General features: G+C 44.2%; 3 protein-coding genes across 4 annotated transcripts; 1 reads left to right on the top strand and 2 right to left on the bottom strand.

Annotated features, from left to right (window-relative positions):
* Positions 1-487: 487 nt before the first annotated feature.
* LOC124688913 (pentatricopeptide repeat-containing protein At3g22690-like) lies at positions 488-3,331 on the bottom strand. 2 transcript variants are annotated; one of them, XM_047222531.1, is made up of 4 exons: positions 1,612-3,331; positions 999-1,080; positions 780-897; positions 488-656 (listed from the first exon to the last, which is right to left on the bottom strand). In XM_047222531.1, the coding sequence occupies exon 1, from the start codon at positions 3,252-3,254 to the stop codon at positions 1,620-1,622; it is 1,635 nt and encodes a 544-aa protein (XP_047078487.1). In that variant the 5' UTR covers positions 3,255-3,331; the 3' UTR covers positions 488-656; positions 780-897; positions 999-1,080; positions 1,612-1,619. The 2 variants fall into 2 exon arrangements, with proteins under 2 accessions (XP_047078487.1, XP_047078486.1); XM_047222530.1 differs by having other exon boundaries at positions 1,616-3,331.
* A 743-nt stretch (positions 3,332-4,074) lies between these two features.
* On the top strand, positions 4,075-6,376 carry LOC124688912 (protein N-lysine methyltransferase METTL21A-like). The gene is made up of 8 exons (XM_047222528.1): positions 4,075-4,155; positions 4,251-4,316; positions 4,475-4,568; positions 4,662-4,778; positions 4,956-5,056; positions 5,486-5,560; positions 5,673-5,765; positions 5,864-6,376. Exons 1-8 carry the CDS (start codon positions 4,126-4,128, stop codon positions 6,134-6,136), a joined length of 849 nt encoding a protein of 282 aa, XP_047078484.1. The 5' UTR covers positions 4,075-4,125; the 3' UTR covers positions 6,137-6,376.
* Positions 6,377-9,754: 3,378 nt separating this feature from the next.
* Positions 9,755-15,236, bottom strand: LOC124691019 (eukaryotic translation initiation factor 5B-like). Its single transcript, XM_047224312.1, has 8 exons — positions 14,994-15,236; positions 14,881-14,920; positions 14,566-14,627; positions 13,702-14,484; positions 12,721-13,067; positions 10,780-10,980; positions 10,585-10,684; positions 9,755-10,112 (listed from the first exon to the last, which is right to left on the bottom strand). Exons 1-8 carry the CDS (start codon positions 15,234-15,236, stop codon positions 9,957-9,959), a joined length of 1,932 nt encoding a protein of 643 aa, XP_047080268.1. The 3' UTR covers positions 9,755-9,956.
* Between the last annotated feature and the right edge of the window lie 852 nt (positions 15,237-16,088).

Below are 16,088 nucleotides of genomic sequence, written 5' to 3'. Positions count from 1 at the left end.
TTTCGCCGTCTTCCTGGGCTCTCAAGGGCCTGAAATATCCAGTTTGACGAAATGTGATCATGAAGTGGATCAGATAGCAGGTGACCTCTCTAAAAGAAAAAGATAGCCGCTGACCTACTAGCTTCCTACTTCTCTTTGACGAAATGGAGGCAAAGTTTCAAATATTTAATGACATCCACAAGGAGACATATAATCAGAATGTGGCATTTGGACAGACAGCCTTAATTAGACAAATGAGAAGCCTACGGCAGCCAAATTACCTAGCTCGGTACAACCTGAATTCAGTGTTCTATGCACCTGCTATTCCCACAACTACAAAAGAACACCAAGGAATAGCAACATAAATAAGGCTGAAACAACGGTATGCCAATCTACAGCAGCCAGTTTGGTACTTCTCTTTTTGGAGAACATGCACTAGCTTTCTACTTTTCAACGTCATAATTATATCTGTATTATGATTTATCATTGTACCTGGCTAACTCCGTTCTTGGTTTGCTGAGATGCTGCAGTATCTTCTTCGGACACGGTTGCTTGGGTTTCTATCTTGACATGCTTCTGTGTTAGCTCATGCAACAAACAGCAGAGCTTCTCTGGGTCCATTCTGCCAATAACTATCACCTCTGCTGTCTCTACCACCAGATCAGCCCTCTCCACGCCTTCATAACATAGAAACATGAAGGAGGCCATAATTTAGTTCATTCAGAAATGCAGTCCAACAGAAGACATGAACAAATAGTCTATCAGAAAGAGATGCTCATTTGAGCGACTTGCACAAGTACCTTCTGAAAGGGTGATCTCTCTTACCCCATCACTGATCTTCTTGATGCAACCATTGCACTGGCAGTGCATGATGACCTTAAGAACACAAGTTTTTGACGCATTGTCCTTGTGTTGTTCCTGTCACACATTCGTAAGAACCTCTGAATCTCATAGCATAATATGAAGAATTAATTGTACTATGGCTGTGCACATAGTTTAAGATGCTACAAACAACATACCTTTTCCATGATCACTTATACCTTGTCTTAAGCTTTCTTGATACTTCAGTTCACCGGGAAGAGTGTGAGTATCTTACTTATACTGAAAGCAAAGAGTTGGAGCAGAAAAGAAAAGGTTAGCAATTGGTGTGGTTGGTCATCACCTTCGTCACCTTCTTATGGATGAAAATGAATGCTTAATCTGACTTCACATAACCAGTATAAATAAAAACATATAAATATTGAAACATAGCAACCTAACAACAACGTAGATTTGAAATTGTAGAATTAATTATGAGAATATGAATTTATATTTTACAGCACATATTTTTCTAAAGCAAAGGTGATGAAAATTCAGTAGTTTGCCATTGCAACAACCAATTGTTAGCTTCCTTTTGTGCTCTTACTTTACTTTGAGGTTTGACAACACAATGATGTGGAGTGACCAGTTCCAATTCTGACAGAGGTAGGTCAGCTGTCAATCTGCATTCAATTGTGAGTTGTTGGTTTTTGGTCAACGCACTTAGGTTTAGATCTTAATCAACAGGCACAAAGAAGGTTTTGGTTTTATTCTGAACAAGAAGTATGTATGTCTACCACAATAAAAAGGAAAAGATAAGTAATAGAAAGTTACCCACATCATCACCAGTGGTCCATGCAAGAGCATGACCCTTGTTTCATTTTATGAAGCCTGATCCCATCATTCACACAAATATCTCTGTTGTAAATCTTGGACAGATACTTGAATGAAGAATGACAAGAAACATCCATCCGACGCTTACTGACAATTTTTATTGGGGTTTGAGGGTCTTGGACTAAATTTACCAACCCAAATGCTAGAGCAACCATCTCACTATGGTTAGCAGTCTCGCCCTTACTACTCATATTGTGTCCTAAAATGCGCAACTTCCTCGACATTTCTTCAAGGATCAAACTAATTTCCTTGGCCTGAGGGTGGGAAGTATCTGTGGTAGTCCCAAATTGGTGAAGCTTACCATTCCACTCTATATAGCTACATTTTGTTTGCCTGTGCTCAGGTTTGTGCTTTATAGCCTTTCTCACCCTTGCAGCCCTCTCTTTTCTCTTTCCATTTGCAAATAAGTCAGACAAGAGGAGGTTTTCTGGCTTGCGGCTAGGATCAAACTGAAGAAGTTTCCCTTCTGCAAGTTTTCCAATCTTAATATTTCCATGGATCCTACATGCTCTGAGAAGAGCTGACCACACAACCTTATTTGCTTCGAAAGGCATGTTCTGGATGAAACGGTAAGCATCATCAAGTCGTCCATCTCTTGCAAGAATTTCAGACATGCAAGCATAATGCTTAACGTCTTGTTCGACTCCATACTTATCTACCATTGAATCAAATATTTCAAATCCTCGTGACACCAAGCCACTGCGGCTGCACGCACACAGGACTGCCATAAACGTGATCTTATCAGGATGGAGCCCAAGTGACCCCATTTCATCGAAAAGAGTAATGGCTTTCTCACCAAAGCTGGCATGAGCAAGTCCATTTATCATAGCATTGAACAACTCCACGGTCTTAAACTCGTCACTGACACCACAAAACACATCCATAGCTGTCTGTATGCACCCATGCTTTGCATACATGTCCACAAAGCATGTAGCAAGCCTTGAATCTCTGCTAATCAGCCCATTATGCTTCACACGGTGATGAAGCCTCTTTGCCACATCGATCGTACCACACTGAACAGAAGCTGAAATCAGTGTAGCTACTGTGACTTGATCCGCCTGAAACCCTGCCTCCTCCATCTCCTCAAATAACACCAATGCCTCCTTGTACCTGCCTGCCTGCACATATCCACCAATGAGAGCCGTCCACGCGACCAAATCCTTCTTAGGCATCTCTTCAAATAAGTTTCTAGCCATTTCAACATCCCCGGACCTTGCATACCCTGACACCATCATGCTCCATAACCTCACATCCCTGGCCTTCTCCCCTGCCAAATCGAACACCTTCCTGGCAAGTGCCAGCCCCCTGCACTGCAAGTACATGTCCACCAACCCGATCACCACCTCTTGTGAATGAAACACCTTCGTGGCAAGCGTTCTCCTGGCAACTCCGTGCACCGCTTTGGCCGCCCTCAAATCCATCAGTCCAGCACATGCGCCCGACAAGGCTGTGACAGTCCACCTATCCAACCGGAATCCTCTGTCCAGCATCATACCAAATGCCGCGAAAGCATCGTCGATACAGAAGGACTTGACATATGAGTCGATCAGAGTGTTGAAAGATACGGTGTCCCTGACCGGCATTTCATCGAACAGCCTGCGTGCGAGAGAGGGTGAACCGAATGATCCGTAGAAGTGGAGCAGCGAGTTGGCGGCGAAGAGGTCGGAGACGTGGCCTGACTTGATGAGGAAGGCGTGGGTGGAGAGCCCGGGCGTGGGGGACGCGTGGCGGGAGCAAGCTGCGAGAGCGGCGGAGAGGGAGTGGGAGTTGGGGACGGCCTCTGTGTCGACGGAAGGTTCGCGTAGGATCTGGAGGAAGAGGCGGAGCGAGGCGAGATGGTGGCCAGAGCGGAGGTGCGGGCGGAGGAGGCGGGAGGCGGCGTGGGCGGGGAGCGGGAGGCCGAGGAGGAGGAGCTGCGCGTGCGCCGCGAGGGAGGGGCGGCGGCGGAGCGATGCGAGGAGGGAGAGGTGGAGGAAGCCCCCCGGTGCGGCGGCGGCGATCGCGCCGCCGGCTCGGCGGAGCCTGGGCAGGCGGCGCGTGGCGGGAGGCCTCGTCGGCGCCGGAGAGGTGGAGGGAGACACGGCGCCGCTCATCTGGAGTTTGAATCGGACGCGTGGAGTGGGCTTGGGAGGTGGAGTAATCGCGCAAAGCCCAACTAAACTAAAACGTATGTATGGGCCTCCGCCACACAACGCCGACAAGATTTGCTCCACTGTCCTCCTATACTCGCCGAAACCCTCGCCGCCGCACCTGCGACGCCGCCGGAGTCCGGCGGCCATGGACTACGACAGGCAAGCACGCGAGGCCTCTCATCGTTTTACTCTGCACCTAGTTAGCTGTAGTTTCAGCAGAGATTGGGAGTAATCAGACTCAGACCATCTCGCTTCGCTCATACGGTGGCATCTGATTGATGGCAGGCTGAACTCCCCGAGCACGTCGGCGATCACGCTAGAAATGATGGGACACCGCCTGCATATTTCTCAGGTCCGTGGTCTCCTCTGAGCTTCTGTGCTGCCACAGTGCCACTCTGCAAGTCTGATTTTTTCCTCTGTTTCTTAGTATTTGCTTATTATCTGCAGGACCCTAACTCTAAGCACCTTGGGACTACGGTATGGGACTCATCAATGGTGTTTGCCAAATTCATGGTAATGGTTTTGGATTCTGAGCTCCCCTTTACAGTTCTGTAGCTTGCAAGCTTGATTTGCTAGCGCTAGTGTCAATGTCTGACTTGACTTTGGTTTCAGTGACTGAACGAACTCTATCAGTTTAATCTTATCACCATCAGAACGCTTGATGTTTGCAGGAAAAGAATAGCAGGAAAGGCAGGTTTTGTCCATCTAAACTGAAAGGAAAACGGGCGATTGAGTTAGGAGCTGGTTGTGGCCTTGCCGGGCTCGGTAAGCTGAACTCTCATTCTACTTTCTGATGAGGTATCTATATCTTTGCTGGAGGTGCTCTCTGGAGGAAAATAATCTAAGTTTTTCATTTAGGAATGGCGTTGTTGGGCTGTGACGTTGTTACGACCGACCAAGTTGAGGTGCTCCCGCTGCTCATGAGGAATGTTGAACGCAACAAATCGTGGATCGCACAGTCGAATCCTGACTCAGGTTTTTTTGTTATCAAAGAGAACCAGCATGAGTACTCTTGATAGAAGCGACTTTATGTTATAATGCTTGTTACTAGTTATCCGCATTTTGTTATAGCATGTGTTCTTTCAGTGGATTATTATTCTTACCACGCATGGATATTACTGGTGGTGCTTATACAGAGTGTATGGCATGTAGGTTCCTTCGGCATGGTTACGGTTGCAGAACTGGATTGGGGAAACAAAGAACATATCAGAGCCGTTGAACCTCCATTTGATTACATCATTGGTACTGATGTTGTAAGATTTCTGGTGTACCCTTGTGTTTGGTGCAAGTTCTTCCCTAAAATAGCATATCCTACTTCCAGTTTATACAAGTTTATATGCTGAATTAAATCAGGATAATGTATTGCTGTAACTATGACTGATATTATACTCATCATCCATGACCTGTGTTGCCCTTTTTTTACACGGGGAACCTCACAAACATCTACCTAAATTTATTAATTTATTCTTATTGCTCACATTACATATTCTTGGGAACATGTGTCCTTCTACTGTCATAAACTGTGGGCATACCCTATGAATTGAAATAAAAATTCAGAGAGATGTTCAAATTTAAAGGCAGATGACAAACATTCAACAGAACAAGTTATAATCGACCGTAACAATATAGTGGTTCATCGATAACAGAGAGACTTACCACTTGTTCATTTGCTTGTTCTCAAGGTTTATTCAGAACATCTATTGCAACCTCTACTGGAGACAATTATTGCACTATCTGGTCCCAAGACAAAAGTATTGGTGGGTGGTTTCCCCTCTTCGATTGTTTTATAACCAGCTACGATATTTAGTTACTCGTGCGCAAAAGATCTGCAGAAGGGCACAACTGAATGTTTAGTTGCTTTATAACCAGCTAGGACATGAGATCCGTTCTACCACCGTCCATGAACAGATGATGGAGATGTGGAAAAGCAACTTTGATGTGAAAACTATATCTAAATCGAAGGTACTTATTTTGGGTTCAGCTCATTACATTGTTTTATTCTTTTCTACTTGTTTGCATCCGTGTTTAAGATGCTTTTCACCCTCACGCCTCTTTCACAGATGGATGCTAAATATCAGCATCCTAGTATAAATCTTTACATGATGGACCTCAAAGCTCCACATGTCCTCGATGCTGGACCCAACGATAATGGTATCACCGAGGAGGAGGATGACGATGCCTCCAACCCAGGAGGAGAATATGAAGATCCAGGAGTGAAGACTGAATCTTGTGCAGCTTCTGAGGAAGCGGAACACGGAAACATGGACGACTGGGAAATCAGAAGGTCCGGGGCTATGGCTGCAAGACTTCTCAAGGATGTGAAGCTAACATGAGTTGGATACGATGAATGACTTTATAATTGATGTTGTGCTTTTTTGTTTGTGCCATGATTATTGCTCTCTAGTGAAGATGGACATCATTTATTTTTTAATTTTATTTCCCTTGTCAGAAAAAGGTGTACCCTGATTTCTACTAGTTCAAGCCCCATGTAATTCTGGAGCGACACATTTGCTGTATTTGCTGTAAAATGTGTCGAATGCTGGCTATAACTCACCAGAGTGAAATCCGTCTCAGAAAAATCTCAACTGCTATGATCCGATCCTGCAACTGCTATATTTCTTCAGCTTTGAACCTTGCTTCAAAGCATTGTTGCAGCCATCCTTGCACACTTCTCCTAATGCAATATGCAGGATCAGTCATCTTTTATTCAAGTGGGCAACTAAAATGTTCAACGGAAAATAAGCCAAACTGGCTAGTTACTATCTTGTTGTTACAGCTCGTACATACATGCCTTCTCTTAATAAATAAACCTTCAGATTATCCAATGCACTCACAGGCTGGAAATACATTAGATTTCTAAAACTGATTTTTGATCGAGATGGTAACGAAAAGAGAGCGACAGTGGTAGCACCACAGCACATATATTCATTCAAGGTGACATGTTAACTTTTTCTGATAAAGAGAATATACTAATATCACGAAGATACCAATTGCTCCTAGCCTCTGCAACGATGCAATACCAAATGGCAGTATGGAGGCAGACATAAAAAAAAAGCTAAAAAAATAAAAGTCATCCCGTTGTAGTGTTTTAGTGTTTCAGTCCTTGCAACAACAACACAAACACCACTAAAGCAACGAATTTCAGGTTCTCCAAAAACGATGCTCCAAGAAGGAAACAATACATAAGTGTCATCGTCGCCCGATCGAAGATTTTAAATTTTCATCCTATAGATGGTCCCCGCTCTCAAAACAATACCTTCGACGATCAGTTATAATCAATTAGGGCTAAACTTTGGATTTTCACCCTAAAAGGTAAGACTTTGAACATAATATGTGATGTTGCCCTGTTTGCATACCGCTGCTAAGAAACCCAAAACACCAAGCAAATTCATCATGGCCGCAAAGAGTTGAACCACCATTAGTAGTCCTCAAATTTCAACTTTCATGACATTCTCCGCCTCTGACTTCACCATAGACCAACACATGTCCCCTGATGGCAAAAGATACCAGAGCTTCATGCCAACTCCCTCCTGAACTAAACGGCTAGGGAAAAAAACATGTGTGCGCACAATCGAATCTAGTCTGAGCCGGCAATCTCAAGGCTTAAGGCGCACTAAGGAGTTTACCGGCGGAGTCTTTCGAAACTCCACACTCCAGCCAGATCAAGAAGGACTGGCATCAATTAAATCTTCCTCTTGACGCGAGAGAAACCCTAGGACCACCGCCTTTTTTAGGTCGAGCCCTCACACAACCGCCATCACCGGCCACCCGACCAACCGGGAAAAGCCGGCAGATAAATTAAGGATGAGCCTAGATGCCACACTCCCATGATGACAAACGGTATTGTGGCGGAGGAGACAGCGGAGGGCAATGATCGTTGCAGCCGTAGCTCTTTGGCCCACGGCCTAGACTATCGCATCCCACCGCCACACAGGAGGGTGATGTTCTCACTCTTGCCATCCATAGGCGGAGGGAGATCTGTACATGGGTGTACAAATGTACACCCATTGTTTTTTACAAAAACTTGTATATATGTGTATAGTTCACATCTAGAGCAATAAACATCAAGTAAATGCGTAGAAATATGAGTAAAACTGCCCATTATTCACACGCTAACTCCGCCCGTGTTGCCATCTTTGTCAACCAGGGCGCCCCCACCGCCAGTGTGGCCATAGAGTCCCGGAGGGATGGTTTTTCTGGCGAAGGAAGAGGTCACCCCGGAGCCGCACACGCGTGCAACCTGGATGCAGTTCCCACGTGACATGTTAACTACCATTGGAAATGAGTTGTAGACAAAATAAAGCAAATTATCAAAGTTCAGCACCTTCACTTAGCACGATTCCTTCTATTCTAGAAATGCACGCTGAGAACCAATGAAGGAACACCTTCAGTTAGCTTTGGTTACATTTTGCTACTGGGTTAAGATACAGCAGGATAGAGCAAGAACATTACTAGTATATAATTTTTTAGTTGAACCATTTTTGTTTCAATGAAGTAAAAGTGGGAACAGTGTAGTGTAACAGTTGTGTCTTTTTCTATTTATTTTTTTGGCCTCATGTAAATAAATACCTCACCTTAATTAGAAGTGTGCTCTGGTGTCTCGCATCTCTCCCTTTCGAACACGAGTTAATACCCCACAAAAAAAGATTGGGTTTTTCTTTCTTCATTTAGCAGCTACTACCTACGTTCAGTAATATAAGACCGTTTAAACAATTTTAAAGTAGCTAAATACAGACCAAAATAAGTGAATATACATACTAAAAGTAGACTAGATATAAGCGAAAATAAGTGAATCTATAAAACCCTAGTAGTTCCGATGGATTAAGGTAGTAGGAAATACAAGGAGTTCAATTCACATCCTGGCTAACACAAAATTTACAGTTAAATTATGGCGAACGCTACGCGTCGGGCGGTGGATACGGGGCCAAAAATCGGTCGTCCTCCGCGCCGTCCGATGGCGATCCGACGGGCAGAATCAGTCGCATTAGGAAGTTTACATTATAGCCCCCGGTTTCTGGAGAATCAACCCGCAGTACTATATTTCTCAGATTATAGTTTAAATGCAGTTTTACATTTGCCACCCTCCTTTTTCTGGAAACCAACTCGCAGTACCTCCTAATGTGAAGAGTATTACAACAAAAATCATCTCTCCGCGTACAAAAAATATATACTATTACAATAAAAAGTCGCAACATGTTTTAAAAGTAATGTCACAATAAAAGTGGTTAAACCAACAAATTGTTTTGTTGGAGATCAATTTACAACAAAAGTAGCCATTATTATTAACAAAAACCGAAGACTATTACAACAAAAATCCATATGTTTGCAAAAAAATAAAAGAAACCATTAATTTGTTACATATTGAATTACAACAAAAGTCACCAACTTTTTTTACAAAAAGTCACAAACGATTACAATAAAAATCAATATGTTTGCAAAATGATGCAAAGTGGACAAGCGACATTTAATTTGCTACAGATTGAATTACAACAATAATCACCTACTATTTTATCCAAAGTCACAAATGGTTACAACAAAATAAAAAATCACTTTATTATTAGCATCAACAAAAAATAAAAAAAATGTTGTCTCTTTACAACAATTGTTAATAACAAATCCTACAAAAATTACGGGTTATTTACAACAAATAATTCATCATCTCACTCCATCTCCATGTGTTTTGCAGCGAAACTATTATTGGGCCGAAAAAAACATGCCCATTAAGCGACGCGGGAGGGAGGCGGGACGACCGATCCGCGCGACACGATGGGTCGCCGGATCGCAAGAATTTTCCTTAAATTATAATCTGATTGGCGAGTAAAACATAGCACTGGTTTTTCAAGGGCTAATTTTCCACACCGACTTGCAGAGTAAGTTTAACAGTCTGGCAGCCAGAAATTCGCACATAAAGAAACTGGCCCGAACAAAAAAAGATAACCATACACGTCAAGTGCTACTGTCATCAATCAGTCCTTGTTCTAATAGTTTCCATCCATGCAGCATGTAACATATGTTCTGACCCAAGAAACACTGGACGCTTCAACAACCACAGCTGAGTCTGACCAGAGCACACACATACACGTGACCTAAATATCCATTTACAAGAAACGGCAGTGATCATCACATTACTTGTTCCTTATTGACAAGCTTGGATCATTGATGACCAAAGATGACCAAAGCGCCTCCTCCCTCGGCCGCTGTTTCTCTTGGTCGAGACTGATCACGTGATCGTCCCGGAAGATATCGACGTCTAGGATGACCCCAACCAGGGACCTTGCCACGGGCCTGGCCACGGCACCCAGGCAACTGCTGCAGAACACAAAACCAACTCAGAAAAAAACAAGTGGCAAGAATTCATCATCAGATGAGTTGTTCCTTAAAAAGCAGGAATTATGGTAGTTTAGATCAGCTAGTCTAAATTAAAGAGACCAGAGGGTAAGAATCCCTTGGTTTTTTTATAGAAGAATTAGCGAGTAAAAACTGGAGTCGCGAGCGCGGAGGCTCGAACCAAGGCGGGCTAGCACGCATCAGCCCGTGCTAACCATGCTGGCTATGCCGTAGTCTAGTTGATGAGTGGACCAGTTCATTGCAACCAAGGACATCACATGCAGCAAGGAGTTCAAGTTCAATCACATACTCCCTCCGTCCAAAAAAAGTGACTCAACATTTTTCTAGATACGGTCCGTATGCGTAGAGACATCCGTATCTAGAAAAATGTTGAGTCACTTATTTTTGGACACAGGGAGTACTAGCTAACAAAAAACAAAACGTGTTCCTTAACCTCGATCTGACGATTGTTAGGCAAGAACTGATTAAGCTGGCAGATGAGTTTGGGTTGTCCAGCTAATAATGCCTTCATGGTTATGGCCACTTCACGAGCACTACAAAATTAGAAGGATTCAGTTATAACCAATCACAAATCAGAACAGAAAGAATCTGTGATTGTTGTAAATGGTACTGCTCATGCATCACCAACCTCCAGCTCTCAAAATTGCGCAGGAAAGAGATAAACCACTTGTGCTTGTCAGGTTGGTCTACCAAGCTGTCATTCACGGCCTTGACGTACTGTCCCCAGTCTCCGGTAACTCTGAAAGTATGCCGGCCGTTGCTGAACTCCAGCTTCCTTGAGCGCAACGGTGCTGGAGCCTTCCAGCACCGCAGCCATGTCATAACATCTCTTCACAAACAAGAGGAACAAACAGGGAACACCATCAGAAACACAAGGACATCTGATCAGATTTGCGACAGCTTTTATTTGGCAAAATGCAACAAGTTGACAGCTACTTGCATGAGATAATCAAAACAAAAAAATCCAGAAAGAACTGTTGTTCTGAACTGTATTCTGTCTTTGTATTCACAATAACGAGAAAACATTTTGTGCTGCATGTTTTTCTTACTTTCTGCAATATGGTACATAGTTATCTTCTCCACTGATAGGATATTAGGAAACCTGTATTAACTACTTTCTGCAACAAAGATCAGACTGTTTGCAAGTACTCTTTCAAATTGATTTTTGGGGCAGCTAGTCATTGTCACCTACTCCCTCTGTCCTCAAATAAGTGGACATCTAGGTTCAAAATTTGTCCACAAAAGAGTGTACTTCTCTTTTTTCAATGCACTTTAAAATGCTTCTCTCTCATCGCACGGAAATTAAGACCAATAACATTTAGCACATGGACTCCTTATTTTCTACATGCATGTAGCCCATTGGATGTAGTGAAATTAATGAGGTGAGAGATGGTGGTTAACACATTTCCAATGCAATATTCTTAATATGTCTTGAAAAACGTAAACGTACACTCTTTCGAGGATGGAGGGAGTAGGATTACTATTTTTTTCCACATTTGTTCCTGCCCGTGGGCAAAGTGGGACTGAGTGTCCCTTGATCTTTGTAAATTTCAGTTTAATACAGTTATGAATGAAAGAACTCAAGTACATCGCTTAGGTAGTGCTACTTTCTTGTCGAAACTTAAGTTTCCATGTAATACTGTTGGATCACCGCGTGACAGAACACGCCTAAGCCAATGCACAAGGGCCTCGCCACTATGACGCTACTGCTACCTTGGATGATCTGGAAACAACGCAACGCTTGTGTCTTCGAGGGTGAAAGGCCCTCGGTCTCTGGCACGTGCGACAGGATCCGGGCAGAAGCTACCATTTGGGCTAGGGCGGGGGCGTTAGGTCTGCGTGCCGTGCTGCCAGTAGATTGGGATGTCCACTGAGCTATGTCATACCATGCCTTGTAACACACCTCCCTTGTGAGTTGTGATCTTGTAAAACTATCCTTCTTTGCAATGAAATGAAACGCAATGTCATTGCGTTTTCTCAAAAAAATGTAATACTGTTATAATATAATTCACACCCATTCATACTGAAGTGGTAGAAATGATTTTGCTATACTTACATGCATGATCCATCTGCATCAATTAGAATCAGTACTTTTGGATTTATAGTGCTAGAGAAGCATGGTGATCATTTGGCCACATTGATAACTCATGTCATCAACTCTGCTATTTCAAAAAAAACTTCTTGGAGCAGTTCATCTTAGGGAGAGTTAGAACATCACTGGAGGAAGGAAGAATGGCTGGAAGAGGAGATGTCTGGCTGATTTATGTGCCAGTTGTTCATCACCAAAGACAGAAGAATAAAACTGCAAACGTCCAAATGCCCAATGCACATCTTAAAAGGATGCTATTTTTCCATGAGCTTAAGCCGTTTCATGTTGCATGTAATTCAAGGAGTGTGTGGTGTTAGATGCCATGGTAAGCTGCATTTAATTAGATGTCAGCTTTGACAAGGTGTTCACTCAAAACAGACAGTATCTGACAATGATCAAAATTCTTGTAGTCGACTGGTGAAATACACGTGCTAAAAACATATAAAAAAAATAAACTTTGAACAGTAGTTGAGTATTTACCCCTTGTCTTCATTATTGTAAGCGCCTCTCTTTCTCTTGGTGTTCCTGAGAGGCTTTTGAACTCGATTATGAGTTGTTTCCTCGTCACTTCCACTCTGGTTGTCATTATCATCACCATCGCCATCCTCACCACTTCCACTCTGCTCACCACCATCCACATCACTTCCACTCTGCTCATCACCAACCTCATCACTTCCACTCTGCTTGTCACCATCCTCGTCACTTCCAATCTGCTCATCATCATCACCACTTCTACTCTGCTCATCACCATCCTCATCATTTCTACTCTGCTCATTACCATCCTCAGCACTTACACTCTGCTTGTCACCATCCTCGTCACCTCCAATCTGCACATCATTATGTGCATCACTTCCACCCATCTCATCATCCTAATGAGCATATATATTGGTTAGCTAAATCTGACGAAAAAAAAAAACCATAAGAGACCAAAAAATGGTGAATATTATCCAAAAGGAAGAGAATACTGAAAATCAAGATAAGCAGAAGCTCCTATGAGAAAATCCTGGAAATCAAAACTCAAGTTTGACATACTGGAACAAGGTGAGAGATCTTGCCCTAGAAATTTGGTACCATACTACCATGTGAACCTAGGGCTTGTTCTTCTGCATGCTAAGAAAAGCACTCCATGCACTGAGAAAAATATGATTCTTATAATCGTCTTTTCCTCGGTACTTTTTTTTGCCAAAAAGAACACTGAGAAAAATATGATTCTTTGTTAAAAAGGAATACAAGACTTTTCATCTATTCATTTCAGTAAAATCTCATGGCCACACAGCATGAGTCTGTTCTTGCCAAGTACTGAATCTGGATTCAAAGAACATATAAGAAAGCAGGTTTACTTCTACATGTTTGTCTGACCATTAACTCGATACATATAGCAAGACAGGGTCCTAAACAAATAAACAAAGGAAACAAGGATCGGTGTGAGCTTGGCCATATAACTGAAAACACAAAGCTTACATTTGATATGGAAGAGGTACGCCTGCGCTTATGAGTTCTTTCATCTTGCCGATCGTTTTCCACTGTTCTTGTTTCAGAAATATAATCTTCTTCTACTGTTTGTCTAATACCACTGTTTTCCAGTTTGTCCCTTACAGTTACAGCTCGGTCACTAGACCTAGATTTTTTATGAGTCTCACTGATATCTTTGTTGTGCTTCTGAACAGACTCAGGATGCCGATCTTTGAGTCTTTGGATTTCATCATCTATCTCCTTGACGAGGAAGTCCATTTTCTGTACTTTATTTTTGGCACCAACAGCTTCTGCTCGCAATACGACAATCTCATGATCCTTCTTGTTGGTCAAAACTTTCTTGTTCTTCAGGAGCTTAGTGTAGTCCTGCTGCATTGTAGTCAACTGGTGATGTACAGAATCCTTTTCTGAGACTAATGCACAAAGATCCTTGTCGTGCTTCCTTTTGGCTTCTACAGCTTCTGCTTGCAATCTGCCAATCTCATCATCCTTCTTTTGGGCCAACACCTTAAGCTCATCAACACTCTGCTGAAGCTTTAGTGCTGATTCAGTAGCTTGTGCTGCCACCACTTCCTTGTTCTTCAGGAGCTCAGCGTAGTCCTGCTGCATTATATTCAACTGGCTACGCAGAGAATCCTTTTCTAAGAGCAATGCAGAAACTTCTCTGTCCTTATTAAAGCTCAGGGTGTCATAAGCTTGCTTTAATTTGCTGAAGTCGCTTGCAGTGTGATCCACGGTGTTTTGACTGGGATTTGTGCAACTTTCAGCTTCCTTCAGTTACACAAAACAACAAGTATGTCAATTAATGAGATGCACAAGCTGGACTATATGTTTCGAGGTTAGGTTAAGTACCTTAGAATTGGGGAGGGTTTCTGCACACGTTCTGGAATCCTCCGTGTCAGCATCTCTGAGTTCTAAAAGCAGAAGGCAATAGTGTGTCAGTAGCAACATTAATCTTCATTTAACAGAAAACAAAAATGAAAAACTGGCATTGGGTTCATTATCACTACCCAACAAAATTGACACCTAGCAGCGCATAAACCCTAAGAAATTCATAAGAAATCTGAAATATCCTCGCAGTACAGTAGCATCAAGAAACGAGGGCTCCTCACCGGCGAGCTTCTGATTAGCACCGAGAAGCAGCTCGTATGCCGCCTCCCACCTCACCTTCCTGCTCGCATTGGCCTTCCTTCCCCAAGGACACAAGCTAGGATCAGGAAGAGCTCAACTGAGAGAAACCCAGAGAGGATTTGGAGCTTCCAAGGGCGCGAGCGAATCACCTGCAGCTTCTTCTTGGCTTCCGCGGCTTCTGCTCGCACCCTGTCTATCTCGGCGTCCTTCTCCTTCAGGGCCGCCTCCCAGGACTCGCGCTGGATCCTGTCGGCCGCCTCCCGGCGCGCGCGGTCGGCGGCGAGCGCCTCCGCTAGCGCATGGCTAGTGCTCAGCATCGCCTCCACCAGGTTGTCCATGGGGAGGCACTCGGAACTCCCGCCGGCCTCTCCGCCGCCCTCGCCGTCGGCCATGGGTTCGAACTGACGGCCAGAGACGGAGATCAGATAGTGGAGACTACTGACGGCCCATTCGGTAAAGAGACCTGAAGAACATGGGCTTATTAGGCTGGTGCCAACGCGGGCGGCAGCGCGGGCGGTACCGCCCGCCGACGGGCGAGAGAGGGGCGGGAGTGGGGCGGGACGGGAGCGCGGGGCGCTGCGGCTGGCGCCGGGCGGTACCGCCCGCTGCCGCCCGGCTCCCGCCCGCGTTGGCGGCGACAGCGCGGCGACAGCGGGGCGATAGGCGGGGCGGCGCGGTGGCGGGGCGGGGCGAGAGAGGGGCGAGAGAGAGAAAGGGGTGGCGGAATCGCCGGCGAGCGGCGGAGACAGGCGGCGCAGCCGTCGGCTTTTTTTTTTTTTTTTGAGATGGAACCAGACTTCCATTAACAGGTGGAACCAGCACGATCGCTGTCCACTAAACCATGTACAAATTCAGGCGCACCGTCCGGCCATACGGCTGGAGACTGATGCCCAAGTTTTGCACCATAGGTCGCCATAGCGTCCGCAACTTTATTACATGCCCTTGGGCAATACTTAATAGAAAAACTAGAAAAGTTCAAACTAGTTAAAAACTTAATCTCTCGGAAAAGATGTCCGTTAACGGACAGATCATGAATATTTGTCGTGATAGCTTCAACAAGTCTTTGAGAATCAGTCTCCACTTGAATTTTGGATATACCCCAGGATTGCGACCACTGTAAACCAGCCAAACAAGCAGCAGCTTCAGAATGCAAGGCATCATGTACATATTGGATCGGACCAGCACCTGCACCCACCGGCACCCCATCAGAATCTCGAACAATAAAACCCCATCCTCCAGTATGA

Source organism: Lolium rigidum, chromosome 2 (genome assembly GCF_022539505.1).
Source record: "Lolium rigidum isolate FL_2022 chromosome 2, APGP_CSIRO_Lrig_0.1, whole genome shotgun sequence".
Lineage (NCBI taxonomy): Eukaryota > Viridiplantae > Streptophyta > Magnoliopsida > Poales > Poaceae > Lolium > Lolium rigidum.
Note: the sequence above shows the minus strand (reverse complement) of the source record. Positions and strands in the feature narration are given on the sequence as shown.